The following is a 20,574-nucleotide window of genomic DNA, read 5'->3' on the forward strand; positions in this document are numbered from 1 at the left end:
TCCCCTAATGGTGCTCATTTTTTAATAGATATAAATTGGGGGTGGTGATGTTCTTAATTAAGGCATTGTACAATGCTTCGTCGAGCTTGTTATTTTCAGCACTCCAACATTCTGTTGGGAATGCATAGTTTGTTGAGTTCGTCACTGGATATAAGCACAAAGGTAGCAATGCCTTCACGGTTTTGGAGACAAAATTTGAACCATCCTAGCGGAAGGGAACCAAAGTTTTATTGTAAGGATGTGCTGGACTGAAAAGTACAATAATTTGTTACTTACGTCATGCTACATCATTAACCTGCACAGGAACTTAGAAGTTCAATTGTTAGACACACTCTCGATTTGTGAGTACTACCTCCATCTCAAGGCTTAAGGCTTATATATTTTTTGGAAAAGTCAAAGCAAGTAAAGTTTGATCAAAATTTTAGAATAATCTAATACATATGATATTTTGTAGATAGCACATGAAAATATAGTTCATTATCTATGTAATAACATTAATTTTGTATTTGACATGTTAATGATTTTTTATAAAAACTTAGTCAAACTTAACATAGTTTAACTTTTTGAAAAAAATAAAAGCCTTAAATCTTGGGATGGAGGTAGTAATAGTTTACGTTGCTAGGAACTTGAGATAGCCTCACTTGTTTAGAAAAGGCGTCAAAATAGTGGGATAGAAAATGTATCCGGGGCAAATTCCTTCGTATCCCTTTGACCACCCAAATATATAAATATACTAGTAGCAATTTACTTTATAAAACACCAAGATACAGTTTTCTATGTAGCTTCTGAAGTAGCAAGTGGTTTTATATGTTGTCATCTCATCCGTTGCTTCATCAACGTGAGGGAGGAAATCTAGTTTGCTAACTTGTGCAAAAAACAAAAAAAACTTGTGCAAAATGGAAATGATTTTTCCACGCAAAAAAAAGAAAGAAAGGAAAAGACATCTGAACGAAACAAAAGAAAGCGACATTTTTGGTACTCCGTATCCATTTTGAGTATTTGAAGGACTCTCCGCGGTTTCTTTCCTCGCAGCAGTACAGCACAGCTAGTTCGTACGCACGGTTTCATTCACTCCACGCAGGTTTCTCAAAGGAAGTCCATTCAATACCTCCGTGCGTTTGGTGGTCACCTGCACCGTTTCCTCGTCGGGTAGTACGCCGAGCATTTACGCCCCCGGTCCCGCACGGGAGGGGCCCAGGGGAGTGGATTCAAACCACAGGCGAGGCAAAGCCCAAGCAAGAACAAAAACCGATGCCGAAAAGCTTCCCCATCGGGCGCCCCCGAACGAGGGGAACGGAACAAAACAACGCAGCGAAATGCGAAAAGCGCAAGGAAAATTTCTGGCCCCTGTCCTCTCCCCAACCTCGAAGCGATAGATAGAGGAGAAGAGGCGGAATAGAGGCGCCCCCGCCTCCTCCTCCGTCCACCACCACCGCCTCCTCCCCCCCGCCTCGCCCCGCCCCGCCCCCGCGGCGGCCCCAAAACCCCAGCCTCCTCCCCGCCGCCCTCGATCTAGGGTTTCCGGCGCCAATGGCGGACGCGCGCGGGGGCTGGTCGTGGGACGTCCCGTCCTTCCAGCCGCCGCAGCCGCAGCCGGCGCCGCTCGCGCCGCCCACCGCCATGCCCCGCGCGCCGCCCACCGCCATGGCGGGCCGCTCCTCCTCCGAGGGGGGCCCGCCCCGCGTGCTCGGCTTCATGCCCGTCGCCGACCGCCTCGACCAGCTCGCAGACAGCGTCCAGGTGCGTGCTACCTTCGCGGCTCTACTCCTCGTTCTAGTGCGCTGCTCGTAGCGCCTGGTTCTAGCTCGGGTTTCCCTCCGCTCTGCCTGGCGTCGTTCGAGTGGGATGGATGTTGCTGCCGTTTGTGTGTTTCGCATCCGTCCAGCGAGGCATTTCGGGCTTATACCTATTCGCTTCGATTCGATGTCCCCTTTTGATTCATTAGCTGGGGCATATTACTTAAGGTTATTTAGAGCTCGACCTACCAGTGCATTTCTAGTTTGTATTGTTGAAATTTGTTTGGTTGGTGAACAGAATTTGAGCACGTTTATATTGTTCTAGGACATGATGACTGCTACGATTTAATTTAATTTACAACTGTGCTTGTGTGGCAACTGAAGCGATAGAGTTACCTGTTCACTAGGAACGACGAGTGCAAACAAACTCGACCTCGATTTACTGTTGGCGCTTTCAAATATGCTTCCACATAAAAAACATGCCAGCCACCATTCTTGTTAAATGTTGCATATACCAGAGTTATGATGATTATATCACATTGACACGACTTAATTTATGTATTCAATCAACCCACGCTGTTTTCTTCCTGTTTCTGTTTCTGTTTCTGTTGGCACTTAGTCATATCTGAAAACTTTCAGATAAAAACATGCCAGCGACCATTCTTGTTAAATGTTGCAAATACTAGAGTTATGATGATTATATCACATCAACATCATTTAATTTATGTATTCAATCGATCCATGCTGTTTTCTTCTTGTTTCTGTTTCTGTTGGCACTTACTCATATCTGAAAACTTTCATTTGCAAATTGCACTTGTAGCTTGCTAGAGAGGACTGCCTGGAACTTAGACAAGAAGCTAGTGACCTTCTCGAGTATTCCAATGCAAAACTCGGCCGCGTCACTCGATATCTTGGATTTCTTGCAGATAGAACTCGAAAACTAGGTAAGCTCAATACCTCTTCTAGTGTCTTTCAGTTTAGTAACAACCTTGGTTCCCTTGTGTTAATGAGCCAGCCTGCTTAACCATCGATTCACATCCAGTTATGTATGTTTTCCTTGTTAATAGTATTAATCTTGAGAGCAGTTTTCCCTTGGTAGTTAGTATTGTGTTTTGGAGGCACATACAAGAAGTCATACACTTGCAGTGGAATTTAGTTTGTTGGCTCATACTGCTGTAATATGGTGTTTCCATGCTTGTAATTTGAAGTGGTTTATCTGAACTGTCATATTCACATACTCATGCTCTGTTTTGAAGAGGTGGTTTTAAGTTTTGCTGGAATATGCTGCAACTATAGTGAATAGGGCATATAAGTCGCTTTTTCTATAGTTGTGACTGAAACTATTAATAGGTAATTGCACTAACCCACTGGTAATAAGATGATGTTCCTGAGCAGTTAAATAACATAACAACCGACTTTGGTTTGCCTGGTTCATCTCATGTTCTAAGGGCACTTTTTTTTTCTTTCCAATCACACACTGTAAATAGTTCAAATGAATAGAGAATCATGCTTCTTCATGCACCGCAGGCCTGCACTCTGTTGTGTTACACATCTATGTTTAGCATTGTTTCCATTGAGATCATATCTTTTGCTGTTGTAGATGAAGCTGCACTTGAAACTGAAACTAGAATCACTCCGTTGATTAATGAGAAGAAAAGGCTTTTCAATGACTTGCTGACCTTGAAAGGTACTGTACTATCTCCTGTATTGCCTGACCTACACACAACTCATCTTTGTTGATTGAGTCTTTCTTGGCATTAGTCATAATTACAAACATCTTTTAGGCAACGTCAAAGTGTTCTGCCGTAGCAGACCATTATTTGAAGATGAGGGTCCATCAGCAGTTGAGTTTCCAGATGATTTTACTATCCGAGTAAACACTGGAGATGAGTCTTTAACCAACCCTAAGAAGGATTATGAGTTTGACAGGGTATATGGACCCCACATTGGGCAAGGTAAGATTTATGTGTTTCCATGTTCTCCCCTGTGGATGGTGGGCCATGTGGGATGTTACTAATAAGTGCTAGTTGCGCAAATCATGACTACATCTTTTATTCTTTACACTGATTCTGTCACTCAAATGCTTCCAAGGTGAACTTTTCCATGATGTTCAACCGTTCGTGCAATCTGCCTTGGATGGCCACAATATCTCCATATTCGCCTATGGTCAAAGCCGCTCTGGAAAGACACATACACTGGTCTTCATCTACTCTGATGTGTTTATAATATTTTTCCATGAACTTGTACATTCTAAGAGTGCAGAGTGTTTAGGTAGCACTGATGTCATGCTTAGTTTTAGAATTCTGTTTGGACCTACCATTTTTTGGATCTTGCCATGTCTGAATTGTTTCCTACGAATATAATGATAAAAACTGCGACATCTTGGTATGGCAGATATATTCACTATGACATGCCCATAGCACATTGCATAGCGTTAAATCACTAATGGAACCTAACATGATTTTCCTGAAAAATATATGCATTATGAAGTCTGTCATCACACTTTTTGCACGGTGCAGTAGTCAATAATTTACCAACCTGTGTCTTAGTTAATCATGTAGCTCATGTCCCTTAATAAAGAAAAAAATATGCAGCTCATGTATTGAATGCATTGGAATGATGAGTGCAAATCATTTCACAAAGAAATGCAGTGGCGCTTCTGAAATAGCACTTATATACCTTTAATGGTAACTATAATATTTTGGTGACTTTAACTGGTAACACTGGTGTCTCAGAATTACTTTGTTGTTTGGTAAAATCTGATCTATCTAACCCCAGTACTGTTGAACAAGAAGTAGAAGTTCGCATTTCTTGCTATGCGCTTGCCTGATATTTATTCAAATTTGTACATGGAACACTCTAAAACTATTTTTTTCATCATTTTCAGGAAGGATCTAGCCATGATCGTGGTTTATATCTGCGATGCTTTGAGGAGCTATTTGATCTTTCAAACTCAGATACTACATCCACCTCTCACTTCAACTTCTATTTTACTGCATGTGAACTCTACAATGATCAGGTGCAAATACATCTTTGTTAGCGGATTATTGGATTTTAGAATGATCATCTAGCTATTGTTCCGTGTCAAGTTAATATGACTGCAGTTTCCTTGTATAGTCGGTATCATCACAGCTTGATGGCATATGTTCTTTCCACACAGGTTCGGGATCTGCTGACAGAATCTAGAAGCACGGTCCCAAAAGTTCGCATGGGTGTGCAAGATTCCTTTGTGGAACTTGTGCAGGAGAAGGTTGAGAATCCATTGGAATTTTCTGGAGCCCTAAAGACAGCACTTCAAAATCAGTCTGTAAATTCAGTGAAGGCCATGGTATCTCACCTGTATGTGAACAAGTGCTATTGTTTCCCTCCACCCATCCCCCATAACACTGATGTTTTCTAAATTGAATATCCTTTCTTTACCATGAATTCTGCACGTAAGGTCTGGTTTGAACTCAACTGCATTTGTTGGACAAAGATTTGAAATGGGCATGCTTTTCCTGGTTCAGGCTAATCTTGTTTCTGGTTCTCATTAGCTCAACCATAGGTTATGTATATTTTAACCTTCATTGGTGCCTATTTGAAGATGAAACAGATGTTCATCTGTTCTAGGTTCATTCATTTTGAAGAAACATAACATTGCATTTTCTATTGTTGCTCTTGCTCTGTGCTCTCGTCATTGGAACTGCGGAACTTTTTGTACAAAGACACTTTTCCCAAACCACTATTTGGATAATTCTTTCAATCTTTTTTCCCCTTCATGTACTAGTACCTTTTCAGCAGAGTACTAAGAGTCTCCTTCCCTTTTCAGGATCATTACCATCCATATACACTACAGAAATTATGTAACAGGAGAACACCTATACAGTAAGCTTTCTCTAGTGGATCTGCCAGCAAGCGAATGCCTTCTCGAAGAAGATGCCAATAGAGATGATGTAACAGACTGTTTGCATGTCTCAAAGTCACTTTCTGCGTAAGTAGCTTGACTTGCAACCATGTTTCCTGTTTGATGATTATTTTGCGCAGTCCCTCATTGGTGATTTGATTTTCAGTGGCCTATTCAGTGTAACGTGATATGCTACCTTTCAATGGCGCACATTGTTTCCATGATAAACTTTTTCCTATTATATAAAAATTGCTCTGGGTTTTGTTATGGACAGGTTGGGTGATGCTTTGGCCTCTTTAAGTGCAAAGAAGGAGCCTGTTCTGTCTGGAAATTCAAGACTTACACAAATCTTAGCTGACTCTCTTGGTAATAGTTTCTTTCCCTGTTAGGCTATTACTTTATGATCGTTGGCCTAAGACCCTAAGTACAAAGAAGGAGCCTGTTCCTGAAGGGTGTATCCATCAAATCCCTGCTTCTTTACTCCCCACATAAGAATTCTTAATAATTTTTTAGATTGTATATGCAAAATCAGCCCGTTATGCCTCATAGTTCCAATAAAAACTAGATCCACATGATAAGAATAACAGAGACTAATTACATAAATCTAAATTCAAGAGTTCTAAAAAGAAGAAATATAATAATTATTAAGGGACGGATATCTTGTATTCTCCATTTTCTTCTTACAGTTTGTACTGGGTTTAACTCAGTAGTTTGAAAGGATGTGAGGCCATAGGACACCCTCACCATCTTTACTTCCAATAGAAAATTTCATGCTTGCTTGATTGCAGTTTTGAGTTTTTGACATGTGTGACAGCTCTACTACTTAGAGTTGTTGCCACTCACACATATAGTGGACACACAGACTCAAATAGAACTGAATGACACGAGCAGTTTGGAGCAGCTCAAAGTTGCTGCGTTTTCTTCACTCACTTGGTTACTGCTTGGTATCCTGGACTGATACATATGGGGCTTATTTATACTAGTAGTGAGCTTCATAGAACAGCTCACGTACAACTATCCTAGGTGTGAACCTTTGACTGTTGGAAGCCAAAATGTCAAGCCGTCATATCCCTGCACTGCAGTTTTTATCTCCTGCAGCTTATCTCATTGCAGCTTTGGCAGTTATCACCTGCAGCTTATCTTGCCATCGTGTCCACTTGCTCTACTTGCTGTCCTAGCCGTCATGCACAGATTCTGTTCACACTAAGCCAACTACTACTACTAAGTCATGCACATACAAGTGCATTCTTATTTGAGGCTAAGCAAACTTGCTACTACTACTCTACTAGCAACTGATTAAACAACAATTCTCCCCCTAATCTAGTTGCGGTAGAGGTTGATGACGCAAATTCTTTCTCGCAGATTTTGAAACTGAACACGACCAAGTGCCTTGGTCAGAATATCTGCGAGTTGGTCTTCTGTGCCGATGTACTCGACCGTGACAGTTCCATCCTCAATGCAGTCCCTGATGTAGTGGTACCGCGTGTCGATGTGCTTGCTACGGTCATGGTACACTGGATTCTTGCACAGTTGGATCGCAGACTTATTGTCCACAAGCAGATCGGCGACGAGAGGAGCAGATCCCAAAGAAGTCGCCGAGCAGACGGCCGAGCCAAACACCTTGACACGCCGTCGTCGCCGCTGCGATGTACTCGGACTCGCAGGATGACAATGCCACCACCCTTTGCTTCGCTCGCCATGACATCGGGCAATTTCCGAAGAAGAAGAGTGTACCGTGGTACTCTTCCTGTCATCGATATCACCAGCCGTGATCTCGCATCGCCGTAGCCGATCGTGTGTGCACCTTCGGCGCGGAGGAGAACGAACAGCCGGTGTCGATCGTCCCCGCAATGTAGCGGAGCAGTGCTTCACAAGACTCGGGTGCTCGTGGTGGGCGCTTCCATGAAGCGACTCACCATGCCAACGGCGAAGCTAATGTCCGGCCTCGTGTGCACGAGGTAACGCAGATCGCCGACAATGCTACGCATGGGGCCGTGACGTCGACCAGGAGGATTCGTGCTCCTCTTCGAGAGCTTCAGCCTTGGCTCCATCGGCACATGAGCTGCGTTGCAATCAGCCATGCTCGCTTTTCGAGCACCTTCGCTGCGAAGGCGCTCCGTCTAGCCGTGATGTGGCCAGAGCCCGACATACCTCGATGCCTGTGCTGCAGTGAGCAAGCCTGTGTCGCTCATCTTGAACTGGCTGCACATCTGCTGCTTGAAGCTTGAGATTGCAGTGGTGCTTCCTCCTGTGACGACGAGATCGTCGACGTAGACGCCGAGCAGGAGCCGTGAGTCACCCTCTCCATGAGTGTACACGGCATGCTCCGAAGCACTCCGTACGAAACCGAGTGACACCAACACGGCATGGAGCTTGGTGTTCCATGCGCGCGGGGCCTGACGGAGACCGTAGAGTGCCTTGTGGAGGCGCATCACCTTGCTCGAGTTGTTGCCGTCGACGAATCCTGGCGGCTGAGTCACATACACTTCCTCCCCCAAATCACCGTTGAGGAATGCTGTCTTCACGTCCATGTGGTGGACCTCCCACTTGAATTGGGCAGCGACGGCGATCGAGCTCCGACAGAGTCCGCCGCGCCACGGGGCAAAGACTTCATCGAAGTCAATCCGGCCGCCGGATCGTATCCCTTCGCGACGAGCCTGGCCTTGTGCTTGAGGACGTGACCATCGGCGTCGCGCTTGAACTTGAAGATCCACTTCAATCCGATGGGCTTGTGACCCGGCGGTAGATCAACAAGCGACCATGTCTGGTTCTCCTCGATTGACTGCAGCTCATCGACCATGGCGAACCGCCAATCTTCGTCTCCTTCGGCCTCGACGAGCGTTGCTGGCTCGCCTGTGGGAGTGAGGAGGAGGCGCTCCGCTCGCCCTGGATTCTCCTCATCTGGGTTGAGGAAGTCTCGAATGCTGCGGTAGCGAGCGAGGCTTGGGTCAACGCCGGCATCCAGATTCTCGATGCCTCCATCTGCTGGTGGAGAGACAAAACGCACGGGCTCGCCTGATGGTGCAGAGATGGGCGAACCCACCAATGGCGGCCCAGTCGGAGTCGATGATGCCTGTGGTAATGGCGAAGGAGAGCTTGATGCAGGTGCCACTTCAGCTGGTTTCTCCGGCGGTGCTGCCGTTGGTTGCGACATTGTCCAACTCTCCACAGCGAGAGTGGCAGCGCAGTCGTTGTGCTCTCCCCAATCCCAGCTCGCGGCCTCATCGAAGATGACGTCGCGGGAGACATGGAGGCACTTCTTCTCCGGGTCATACAGGCGATACGCCTTGCTTCCTTCCTCATATCCAAGCATCACCATCGGGCGGCTGCGGTCATCGAGCTTCTTCAAGCCTGGTTTCGTCTCCTTCGCGTATGCCTTGCAGCCGAACACGCGAAGAAAGTGAACGCTAGGTTTTCTGCCATACCAGGCTTCAAATGGTGTCTTCCCTTCCAGGCTCCTTGTCAAGGATCTGTTCAGGACGAACACCGCTGTTGCCGCCGCTTCTCCCCAGAACTTGGCTGGGACGGATTTCGCCTTGAGCATGCTCCGGACGGCGCCGACGATCGTCTGGTTCCGCCGTTCCACTACCCCATTCTGTTGTGGAGAATAGGGGGCAGTGAGGTGACGCTGGACGCCATGCTCTGCGCACCACTCGGCGAACTCGTTCGCCGTGAACTCGCCGCCCCGATCAGTGCGGAGCACGCGCAGAGGACGCTGCGTCTCCTTCTCCGTCTCGGCCTGGAAACGCCGAATTGCCGCACTGCCTCATCCTTCGACTCCGAGCGGTACAGCCACATGTACCGGCTATTGTCATCGACGAGCAAGAGGAAGTACTTCTTCCCTCCCGGTGTTGCTGGCGAGATTGGACCGCAGAGGTCACCGTGCACGAGCTCAAGAGGCGTCGTGGCACGGTACTTGGTTGCTGCAGGAAATGGGGAGCGTCGGTGTTTCCCCGCGATGCAGGCTTCGCAAAGCTGCTCGGCATGGCTGATGGTGGGGAGACCGCGCACCACTCCCTTCCTCGACATCTTCTCGAGGCTATCGAAGCTCTGATGGACGAAGCGTGAGTGCCAGCGCCACGCGTCGTCATTGGCATGCGCCGCCGCACACACCGGGTCGCACGATTTGGAGCTGCGCCACGTAGAGTCTGTTCGTCGTCCTTGGCACCTTGGCGATCAGGACCTTGGCACGATCGCGGACCTCCATGTAGCCGTGCTCGACGTGGGTGGGGTACCCGAGCTCGTCTAGCTGCCCAATGCTGACGATGTTCGACTTGAGCCGTGGGATCCAGTACACGCTGGCCAGCTCGTGATGTCGCTCGTTGTTGATGACGAAGAGGACGGTTCCGCGGCCGCAGATGTCGACAACCGATCCATCGCCGAAGCGCACCTTGCCGGAGACAGCCTCAGCCCAGCTCGGCGAAGACGCTCGTCGTCGCCGGTCATGTGGTTCGACGCTCCCGTGTCGAGGTACCACGCCGCGTCGTTGTCGTGCGCCGTGCGCTCGAACACGACGCGGGCGCGCTCCTCGTTGAGATACACCCGCTCCCCCGTAGGCGCAAGTGCGTGGATCACCGATGTCGAGGAGGCCTGCACGAGCGGTGCAGGAGATGCGGGCTCGACGACGGTGGCCATGTGCAGCTCCGGGTCTGCTTTTCCGCCATACTCGTCCTGGATCAGGTGCGCCGCCGCAGCAGCTTCGTCGCGCTGCTTCTTGCGGCAGTCACGCTTCCAGTGCCCCTTCTTGCCACAATAGTGGCAGTTTACGCGGTCAGCGTTGCCGCTGGAGCCTTGCGATAGCGAGGACTTGGGCGGCGGCTTGCCACCCCTTTGTCCACCGCCACCGTTCCCGCTAGAGTCGCCGCCCCGCTGCTTCCTCCTTCTGTCCTCCCACTGCTTCTCTGTCAGCAACAAGTTGCCGCCGGAGGCAGTGGTGCCCTGCTCAGGATTCAGGCGATCCTCGACGGCCCGAAGGTGTCCGACAACCTCCTCCACGGTGAGTGTGGCCGGGTTCATCATCGTCTCCATCGAGAAAGCGATCTGCACAAACTGATTTGGGACGACAGAGAGGAATTTCCTTACTATCCTCTCATCATCGCACGTATCCCGAGGGAGCGCATGGTGGCGGCGAGGTTCGTGATGCGCAACCCGAACTCGTCGATGCGCTCGCCATTCTTGAAGGCGATCGTCTCGAATTCCGTCCGGAGCCGCCGCACGCGTGAATCGCGCACACGATCGTTGCCCTGGTGTTGCACCTTGATCGCCTCCCACGCCGCCTTGGCGCTCCCCTTCCCGATCAGCATCGGATGCATCTCGGGTGGAGTGGAGCGGAGCAGTGCCGCCAAGGCCTGCTTGTCCTCTCGCCGAGAGACTGCGGCGTCCTCGATCGCGTCCCAGAGCGATGCCGCTTGCAGGTTCACCTCCATCACCATGGCCCAGTTGGTGTAGTCTCCGCGCTTGAGCATCGGGAAGACGAGGCTCGTACCGCCGCCTCCGCCGCTAGTCATCTCGCGGATCACCTCCCGCTGTACCACGACCTCGCCCCCGCCGTGTCGCACCCTGCTCCGTCCCCGACTTGGCGATCGCCGTCGCTCGTTTGCCGGAGGAGGGGTTGCGGACGCACGCCGCTGCTGGAGAGGTGGTGGTGCCGACATCTCCCAGGTTGCTCTGATACCAATTGACAGCTCTACTACTTAGAGTTGTTGCCACTCACACATATAGTGGACACACAGACTCAAATAGAACTGAATGACACGAGCAGTTTGGAGCAGCTCAAAGTTGCTGCGTTTTCTTCACTCACTTGGTTACTGCTTGGTATCCTGGACTGATACATATGGGGCTTATTTATACTAGTAGTGAGCTTCATAGAACAGCTCACGTACAACTATCCTAGGTGTGAACCTTTGACTGTTGGAAGCCAAAATGTCAAGCCGTCATATCCCTGCACTGCAGTTTTTATCTCCTGCAGCTTATCTCATTGCAGCTTTGGCAGTTATCACCTGCAGCTTATCTTGCCATCGTGTCCACTTGCTCTACTTGCTGTCCTAGCCGTCATGCACAGATTCTGTTCACACTAAGCCAACTACTACTACTAAGTCATGCACATACAAGTGCATTCTTATTTGAGGCTAAGCAAACTTGCTACTACTACTCTACTAGCAACTGATTAAACAACAATGTGTAGCACCGCTGCACTGAAAGGAAGGATGCACTGGATACTTCATCATAGCTATCACGTTTGGTGATCCAGGGTTGATTCTTGGAAATGGGCACCTGCTTCGTAGGAAGCAAACTATATGTCATCCATTTGTTTCGTTACATAAGCCCCACCTTACTTTCACACACGGAGAAATGGTAATTTATGTGAAATCAACATAATAGGATAAAACATTAGCTTGCATACCTGTCTTAAACAATACTACAGATGTACCATGCACATATTTAGATACTCATAGTTTTTCTAGGGTCCATGTATATTTGAAAAGGCTGAAGGGCAAATGGTGCCCTAAGCATTAAACAGAGGCAGTAAGACTATAAGCAAGCTTCCACCTCCTACCATTCTTAGCTTTATTCCTTCATTTGTGCAGGAAGCAGCTCGAAAATTTTGTTAGTTGTGCATGTAAGTCCAAGTGCTTCAAATTTGTCTAGAACTTTGTCCACACTCAGTTTTTCTTCCAGAGCAAGAAATGCTGAACTGAGCCTTGGAAATCGTGATACTATCAAGAAATGGAGAGACGTGGTATGGGTTTGATCGATATTTGCATGGCACCATACTTCCATTACTTTTTGTAATCATGTTTCTATTTTATTTTTAGGCAAATGATTCGCGTAAAGAATTGCATGAGAAAGAAAAGGAGGTTTCAGACTTGAGGCAAGAAGTTTTGGGGTTAAAACTTTCTCTCAAAGAGTCAAACGACCAATGCACACTGCTCTTCAATGAAGTAGAGAAGGCCTCGGGAGTATCTTCTACACTGCAAAATGATCTGAAGGTTAGTACTACTGAGAATATTTCACCCATGCTGTTATTTGGAATCAAACAAATCTCAGTCAACTATGACTGATTAGACAATTCTGTTACTGTGGCCCCCGGCATTTGGATAATATTTCATCTTTCTTAAGTCTTAACATATGTCACTTGAAGTGTGCAATGAACACTTATAATATTGACAATAGTATACACAAAGTATGTAGTTTTTCAACCCAGTAAATTTGTCATCAGAGGTACTTGGATGTCATTGTACATACTTTGCATCTTATAATAACATGTTAAAAAGTAATCTTCAAATATGGGTATTTGGACATTGTATGAAATAACTTGAATTTTGAAACAAAAGAGGGTAATCTAGTTTCCTGGTGCTGGTAACAATTAATTTAAGTTCAATTAATTATGGAAGTTTAAGTATTTAATAGTTGCAGTGGGTATTAAAGCCTACCTTGTATTTAACTCTGTGTAGTGAGATTTTATTCTAGCTGCTGGAAAAGCTACATTTGTTCATTGTTGGTCTTACACCTGTTATACTTATGGTGTATTTGTGTTCTCATAATAATTTATGTTATTTATATGCCATCAAGATATGTGATTATAGGATGTCCCGAGTCCTAACTCCTAACTGTGGTTCACTTTGTAATGTTTGGGATACCCAACCTGCAGTCTCATATTAAATAGTGAAGGTAATTGACATTTAGTTGTCTTGCTATTTATCACAGTCTGAAAATTTAATGCTCGCTGACAAGCACAAGATTGAGAAAGAGCAGAATAATCAGCTAAGGGACCAGATTTCCCGTCTCCTGGAAGCTGAACAAGAGCAGAAAATGAAGATGCGTGAGCGCGATTTAACAATTCAATCGCTACAGGTTAAATGTTAATCCATTTCTTATCTTTTAGTATTATATATTTGTTGAGTTTGACATAAGCAAAGTCTTGTTCAAACTATCACAGCTTCCTTTTCAGAATTTTATCTTGATTAGTGCTATTGTTAATCTTCATTGAAGTTCTTTCTCTGTCCACTACTGCACTACTAAAAAGCTAAGATTTTTTATTTTTGCGTAATAAGTGGTTCACTAAATTTGGCTATTGTTCTTTGCTCCATGTGATAATGTAAATATAAGCAACAACCTACAACATTGGTAGTGCATTTTTATTTTGCACGTGTTGTCTCCATGTCAAAACATGACTATGACATGGGGGACATGTCACATCCAAAGGGTATCTGCTTCTTAAAGTATAGCCATAAAAAATCGTGCTTACTGAATATTGAAGCCGATAATGCATATTTTTAAGCATTACACCCATGTATAATGATATTTTCTAGACTCTCATTTTGGGTAATACCATATATCAACTTTACTAACATTCTGTTATGCCCAATTGAATTTAAATTTGCGTATATATATCTTGATACCATATATTTTGGCTAATACCATATATCAACTTTATTAACATTTTAGCTGGCATGCTTATTTTGTACCTATAATTTGCAGGCAAAACTTAAGTCTATTGAGTCTCAGCTTAATGAGGCTCTGAACTCTAGCGATGCTAGATCAACAGTTGGGTCTGAATCTGCTTCGGTCATTTCAACCCCAAAGATGACAGAATCAACTGCTGATTCATCGTCAGTGACCAAAAGGCTTGAAGAAGAGCTGGCAAAGAGGGATGCCCTTATCGAGGTATTGATACTTTATGGGATTATCTTTCATCACTATGTACTGTTTGTTCCGCCTGAATGCATGCAAATGTGAGGTTTTTGCTTGAAGTATATGCTTGCAAAGAAGCCTTTGCGTTTCATTCTGTAATTACCAGAAATTACCTTCATAGTTTGTGTGTTTGACAAATTAGTGGTCCCTGGACTTCTAGTTACCAGTTCCTTTCCACCCATAGACAGCAACTAGTTATGCAAATTTTTATTGGTCAAACTGATCGTTGTGCGTGCGATGAGCGCACTCACTATATACTTTGGATTTCAAATGCATCTGCCTCGAGCTTAGGAGTTTCCATCCTACCTGGACAGCAAATATCTTAGAACACTGTAGGCTGGTTGCATTTCATGTTCCCATCCATAAGAAAGCTACATTATACATTATAACTGTTGTAAAGCTATACTTATTTACCATGCACCCTGTTTCTTTACTCAGATTGGGAGACCTGGTAGCTTAATGTTTTGAGCTCTATTTTTTTTATATCATTTACCACCTGAATTCCACATTACTTTTAGAGGAGACCTATCTGCATCCTGTTCCATTTATTCTAGTTGATTCGTAATGTTCTTTTGAATAACAAGTTTGGTGGTTGGACTTGTAGCTCACTTTCACTACTACTGTTCGTTTGGAGTTTCTTATTATGATTGTATATGTATCTTCTATTTGTTATGTTTAAGCTAAGACGATTCAAGTTCTGTGCATTGTTACTTGTCCGGGTTCTCTCTCACAATTTCTCAAGTCCTTCTCTGGTCTCTTCATTTCGTTTATCTCAATTTTGTACGAACCTTTGATATTCATTTGTCTGCCTTAATGTTTTAACTCTGAAACATTTGCCTTGATCAATGTAGAAACTGCATGAGGAGAATGAGAAGCTCTTCGACAGACTTACAGAGAAATCAGGATTAGCAAGCTCTCCTCAGGTGTTCTGGAATGTCTTCACTTTATTCTATTGTTGGACCTGTTTATTAAGCCTATGTGTTATTTTTTGTCCATCTGCTGGACTTCTTTACTGCCTGTGAAAATATTTTAAGATTAGTCATTTGTGGTACATGTTGAGGCAACCTTAACCTTCACTTGTACTACCTCCGGTCTTCTTTAATTGACGCACGCCCATGCATACATTCTCCGCTAGCTAGCTTTCCTCCGCGTCGATTATATCCGGACGGAGGCAGTATTAAGTAAAGTGACTAAACTTCTACTACCTCCGTTCCTAAATATAATACTTTTTTAAATCTGAAAGTGATGCTTTGCCAGTATCAATCTAAATTAGGGTGATCTAGGTACATTTGTGTGTATATCTTAGTTTGTCTATCGCCTCTTCTCCCTTTTCCCCTTTTCAGTTCCGATTAATATGATATGTTGACTTAACAAATGCAGAAATTCAACAATGGCAAAGAGTTGTTGTTTCAAATTCACTATTGTTTGCTTGTTGTCAGTGTCTTTCAGCGTACTGTGTCAAATTGAACCATGCCAAGAAGCTTTCTTTTTTATAAACACTGATTGTGACAACGTTTGGTTTCATATTCTTTCAGTATTTGCATATAGTTTAACAAAAACTTTATTTGTAAATTTTGCTATGATGTTCTCATGCTGTAACTTTTTGTCCATAGGCTCCAAGTCCATCTTCGAACCAAACTACTAATGCTCAGGGAAGGGATATAGGAAGGTAGAATACTACTACACATACACATACCATCAGTCAATCACCGTGTTTCGAAATAAATATTGTATGTGATAGTGTTCCGCTTACAACTGTATTTGCAGGAGCAATAGTGCCAGAACTCAATCACCAGATGTATTTCCACCAAGACAGTCTCAGGACAAAACTGGGAACAGTGGAGCTATCGTGAAATCAAGCAACGAGTTAGCAAAAACTACACCTGCTGGGGAGTACCTTACATCTGCACTGGCGGATTTTGATCCTAATCACTTTGAGGGATTTGCTGCAATAGCTGATGGTGCAAATAAGCTTTTGATGCTGGTCAGTTATGCTACTCTAACAAAAAGTGTCCGTATTGGACTTAGAGAAGTTCTGTTCTCTTGTTAAGCCGGTTCTGTTCTCTTCTTATAAGAGTTCCTTGCCTTGTACCAAAGCTATGACCCATAGTGAACGCACAGTTCCATCAGATGGTCATTCGATTGCTAGGGGATTTATTCAGAGGATTGGAACTCCAGTACCTGTCAGTATGCTGATGTGTAGTTGCTACTTGATTCACGTCCTCGTTTACTAGGCTGGCTGTGGCACTAGCTAAAAACATAGTTGCAAAGAATCTAGGTGGCTACAGTGTGGCCAAATTATCAGTTTGTTTTGATTTTCATCTTTTGCTGCCTTGTGCATTTTTTCTCTATCTCAAAAGAATGTTTTGATCATTTCTCTACGCACAAGAATATATCCAATTTGTTAGAGTAAATCCTCCATAAAGTTAATATCAGCATAAGTTGATGCTTACTTTACAGCTGCCTTAGTAGTGCCTGTGGGGCTGCTGGGTGCATGTCAACAGATATCATAGTCCTATTTTCATGTTCAGCAGAGTGATGCCAGTAAATTTTTTTCTTGCATCGAGATATCTAGAAAACTTGATGTGATGTGTTGTGTCTTGTTTAAGTGGGCAGGAGTAATATGAGGTCTATTTTATACAGTTCTTGATATGAGCACTACATATAAAGTCTGAAGTCTGAACTATTTAGCATTTTTTTACTGTTTATAAGCTACAGTGGGTATATGTCAAACCATAGTCGATTTTGAAGTTCCATGGTAGTCTGGTCATAGTTAATCTTGATTACCGTGCATGAGCACTGTATAATTATGATATGCTTGCAGGTGTTGGCTGCAGTTATCAAAGCGGGTGCTGCTAGGGAGCATGAGATACTTGCTGAGATACGAGATGCTGTCTTCTCGTTCATTCGCAAGATGGAACCAAGAAAAGTTATGGATACCATGCTGGTTTCAAGGGTCAGGATATTATACATTAGATCTTTGCTTGCTAGGTCCCCTGAACTTCAATCCATCAAGGTGTGATGCTGCTTTCTCGCTTTATCATTTTAAGCTAAAAATGCGCCCCAACCCTTGTACTGATGTTGTTAGAGTATTTTCTTCCTTCATAAAGGTTTCTCCAATAGAACGTTTTTTGGAGAAATCAAGTACTGGTCGGAGCAGAAGTTCTAGCAGGGGAAGTAGTCCTGGCAGGTCTCCTGGCTACCACCATGATCATGGTCGAATTGCCCTAATTGATGAAAATGTCCATGGTTTCAAGGTTAACATTAAACAGGAAAAGAAATCAAAATTCTCCTCGATTGTTCTGAAACTTCGTGGGATTGAGGAGGTAAGTCTTATTTTTATTTGTTGCATATTGTTTTTAGGCATATTTGCAGCATATTGTTAGCAGTACATTTCCCACTGGGAAAATTGCTTGTGTATGTTACTATTAGATTTATTTCATTTTGGAAATCTGTGTAGTTACCTTTTGTAGTAGGAGTTGGTTCTGATGAGTTCCTATGCTTTATTGATGGCATGATCGCTTCAGTACAGTTTTAGGTCATCTGGTGTTGTCACTTGTCAGGCTGTCAAACTAGGACTTGTTGCTGATATATTGGTTCCACTGCCTGATGTGAATGACTTGGCATCTTTTGCATGCTTCTTGGTGGATGGCTTGTTCTTAATACCTGCTAGCGTCGAGTAATTTGTTCTATTGCAACATTATAGGAGACCTGGAGACAACATGTCACTGGAGGAAAGCTTCGGGAAATTACTGAGGAAGCGAAGGCCTTTGCAATTGGAAACAAGGCCTTAGCTGCTCTCTTTGTTCACACACCAGCTGGTGAATTACAACGTCAAATACGAGCATGGCTTGCAGAGAACTTTGACTTTCTATCTGTAACTGGTGGAGATGTTGCTGGAGGAACTGCAGGGCAGCTTGAATTGTTATCTACTGCTATTATGGATGGATGGATGGCTGGCCTTGGTACAGCGCAGCCCCCAAGCACTGATGCTTTAGGCCAGTTGTTATCTGAATACGCCAAGCGTGTTTACACATCACAGTTACAACATTTGAAGGTTTTACTTGCTTGCCTCATGTTCTCGTATAATAATTTCAGTACAATTATATCTTAGGTTTCATAATATTGCAGGACATAGCTGGCACATTGTCAACAGAGGAGGCTGACGATCCTGTTCATGTCAGTAAGCTACGCTCTGCTCTGGAGTCTGTCGATCATAAAAGAAGAAAGGTACCTAAATCTTCCTCATAAGTTATTTGCTTTCTACGCGTGGTTTGTGTTTCAAAATTAAGAGCCTATACATGTGATTTATGTTTCAATTTTGGTGATGGAATAAGTTTCTCCCTACCTGCTGAGAGTTCAAATGTTAATGCAAAATTTGTATCGTTCACTTAGTTTGCTAGTGGCAAGTCATTGGTGGGATTCACACTGATGTATGATGCAATCATATTTCTGCACTCTTTTCATATGTTCGTAGAATTAGATATGTCACTGGATATATGTACTCGTGACATCTCAACTGTGTCATACTCTTACCAGATCATGCAACAAATGCGTACTGATACTGCCTTGTTAACCAAAGAAGAAGGTGGTTCACCTATCCGAAATCCTCCAACTGCTGCTGAAGATGCACGATTAGCATCTCTCATATCTTTAGACAACATCTTAAAGCAAGTCAAGGTCGGATGCTATCTATTCAGGTCTATTTGTCTTGCATTTTATGTTTGATTGAGAAGCATGTTACTAACATCATGCTTTGCTTGTTCACTTTGGGACAATAGGAAGTAATGAAACAAAGCTCTTCAAGACCATTGCGAACATCCAAAAAGAAAGCATTGCTAGAATCATTGGATAACCTCTTGGCACAGATGCCTTCTCTTCTTGACATTGATCATCCATGTGCTCAGAAGCAGATCATGGAGGCACGGAGCGCTGTAGAGGTATGTACATAGTATCTCAATATCTTTTCCCTGAAAGAAAGACTTATTTCCACCCTCAAGCAGAAATGGGTTTTGCTAAAATAACGAAGGGTTTTGTTTCTCGGTGAGCTAGTATTCACTACATCCCAGGTCTTAGTGTCACTCTAGATCTTTCAGATGCAAAATTTATTTGTAACTTTACATGTAAGTTAACTAATCATCACCCTCTTAAGGTTTCTGCGCGTACACTAGGATCTGATACTACCTTATATTTTGCAATATGTTTCATGTCAAATCCCAGCTAATTGTGTTGTTAATGAATTCTTAAGACACATGATAAGCTACCCTTGCTTCTTTTTGTTGTTCTTTTAATATAGCTTATTCATTGCGGGATAGGATTTTGTATCAACACAACAGCTAACTTGGCATGACAAAGCTGAAACACCAAATCTTAGTTTTGTATATTGCTTTAACTTTAGCTGATGCAAGACTAACATGTATATGTACAGTCACTCCAAGAAGATCCCGATGATCCTGCAACTGATCCTAACTCGAATTTCAACACGCTGGGAGAGAGCGAAGTTTCACAGTGGAACGTGCTGCAGTTTAACACGGGAACAACAGCACCTTTCATCATAAAATGTGGAGCAAATTCGAGTTGCGAACTGGTCATCAAGGCTGATCAAAAAGTTCAGGAACCTAAAGGTGGTGAGGTCATCCGTGTTGTTCCAAGACCATCTGTTCTCGCAGAGATGGGCTTTGAGGAAATGAAAGGTTTGTTTGAGCAATTGCCAGAAGCAGTCAGCTTGCTTGCTCTGGCACGATCCGCCGATGGTACAAGAGCCAGGTATTCTAGACTGTACAGAACTTTAGCTAGCAAAGTACCTGCCTTAAAAGAAATTGTTGCGGAGATGGAGAGAGGTGGTGTTTTCAAGGACGTCAGATCATAGTGTTAGTTCAGTTGTAGAGTAATATATGTTGTTGTATATGGATGCCATTCGAGGGCATCCCGTGTAACCTTTTTCTGTTTACACCATGAGCAAGCCTATGTTGTAACATTGATTTGGGTAAAGGCAGTGCATCTTGTCTCTCTGCCTGCCACCCTCTCGATGGTCAATTATTGAGAATACAAGGCTGTTGTAGTTGAGTAGTTCATGGATGTCCTTGTAATGTTAACAGTTTTGGCTGTCAGGCAGTTAAGCCATATACTATGCATTGCTTTGACAGTTTGACAAGGAAATTGAACACACTACGCACCATTTGATCACTTCACCTGAGCTATGCGTACGGCTTTGCTATCTTGTCAAGTTGAAGTATTTTTTTTAGTGTTTTAAAGTTTTCT

General features: G+C 44.2%; 1 protein-coding gene across 1 annotated transcript; it reads left to right on the forward strand.

Moving 5' to 3' along the window:
* Window positions 1-1,448: 1,448 nt before the first annotated feature.
* On the forward strand, window positions 1,449-20,499 carry LOC127317714 (kinesin-like protein KIN-14L). Its single transcript, XM_051348312.2, has 23 exons — window positions 1,449-1,740; window positions 2,557-2,680; window positions 3,337-3,423; window positions 3,521-3,691; window positions 3,828-3,934; window positions 4,624-4,755; window positions 4,897-5,075; window positions 5,545-5,706; window positions 5,894-5,985; window positions 12,207-12,358; window positions 12,435-12,608; window positions 13,327-13,473; window positions 14,101-14,286; window positions 15,165-15,236; window positions 15,927-15,982; window positions 16,081-16,297; window positions 17,138-17,329; window positions 17,424-17,639; window positions 18,020-18,370; window positions 18,445-18,543; window positions 18,853-18,993; window positions 19,095-19,253; window positions 19,742-20,499. Exons 1-23 carry the CDS (start codon window positions 1,531-1,533, stop codon window positions 20,180-20,182), a joined length of 3,867 nt encoding a protein of 1,288 aa, XP_051204272.1. The 5' UTR covers window positions 1,449-1,530; the 3' UTR covers window positions 20,183-20,499.
* Window positions 20,500-20,574: the final 75 nt, after the last annotated feature.

Source organism: Lolium perenne, chromosome 7 (assembly GCF_019359855.2).
Source record: "Lolium perenne isolate Kyuss_39 chromosome 7, Kyuss_2.0, whole genome shotgun sequence".
Lineage (NCBI taxonomy): Eukaryota > Viridiplantae > Streptophyta > Magnoliopsida > Poales > Poaceae > Lolium > Lolium perenne.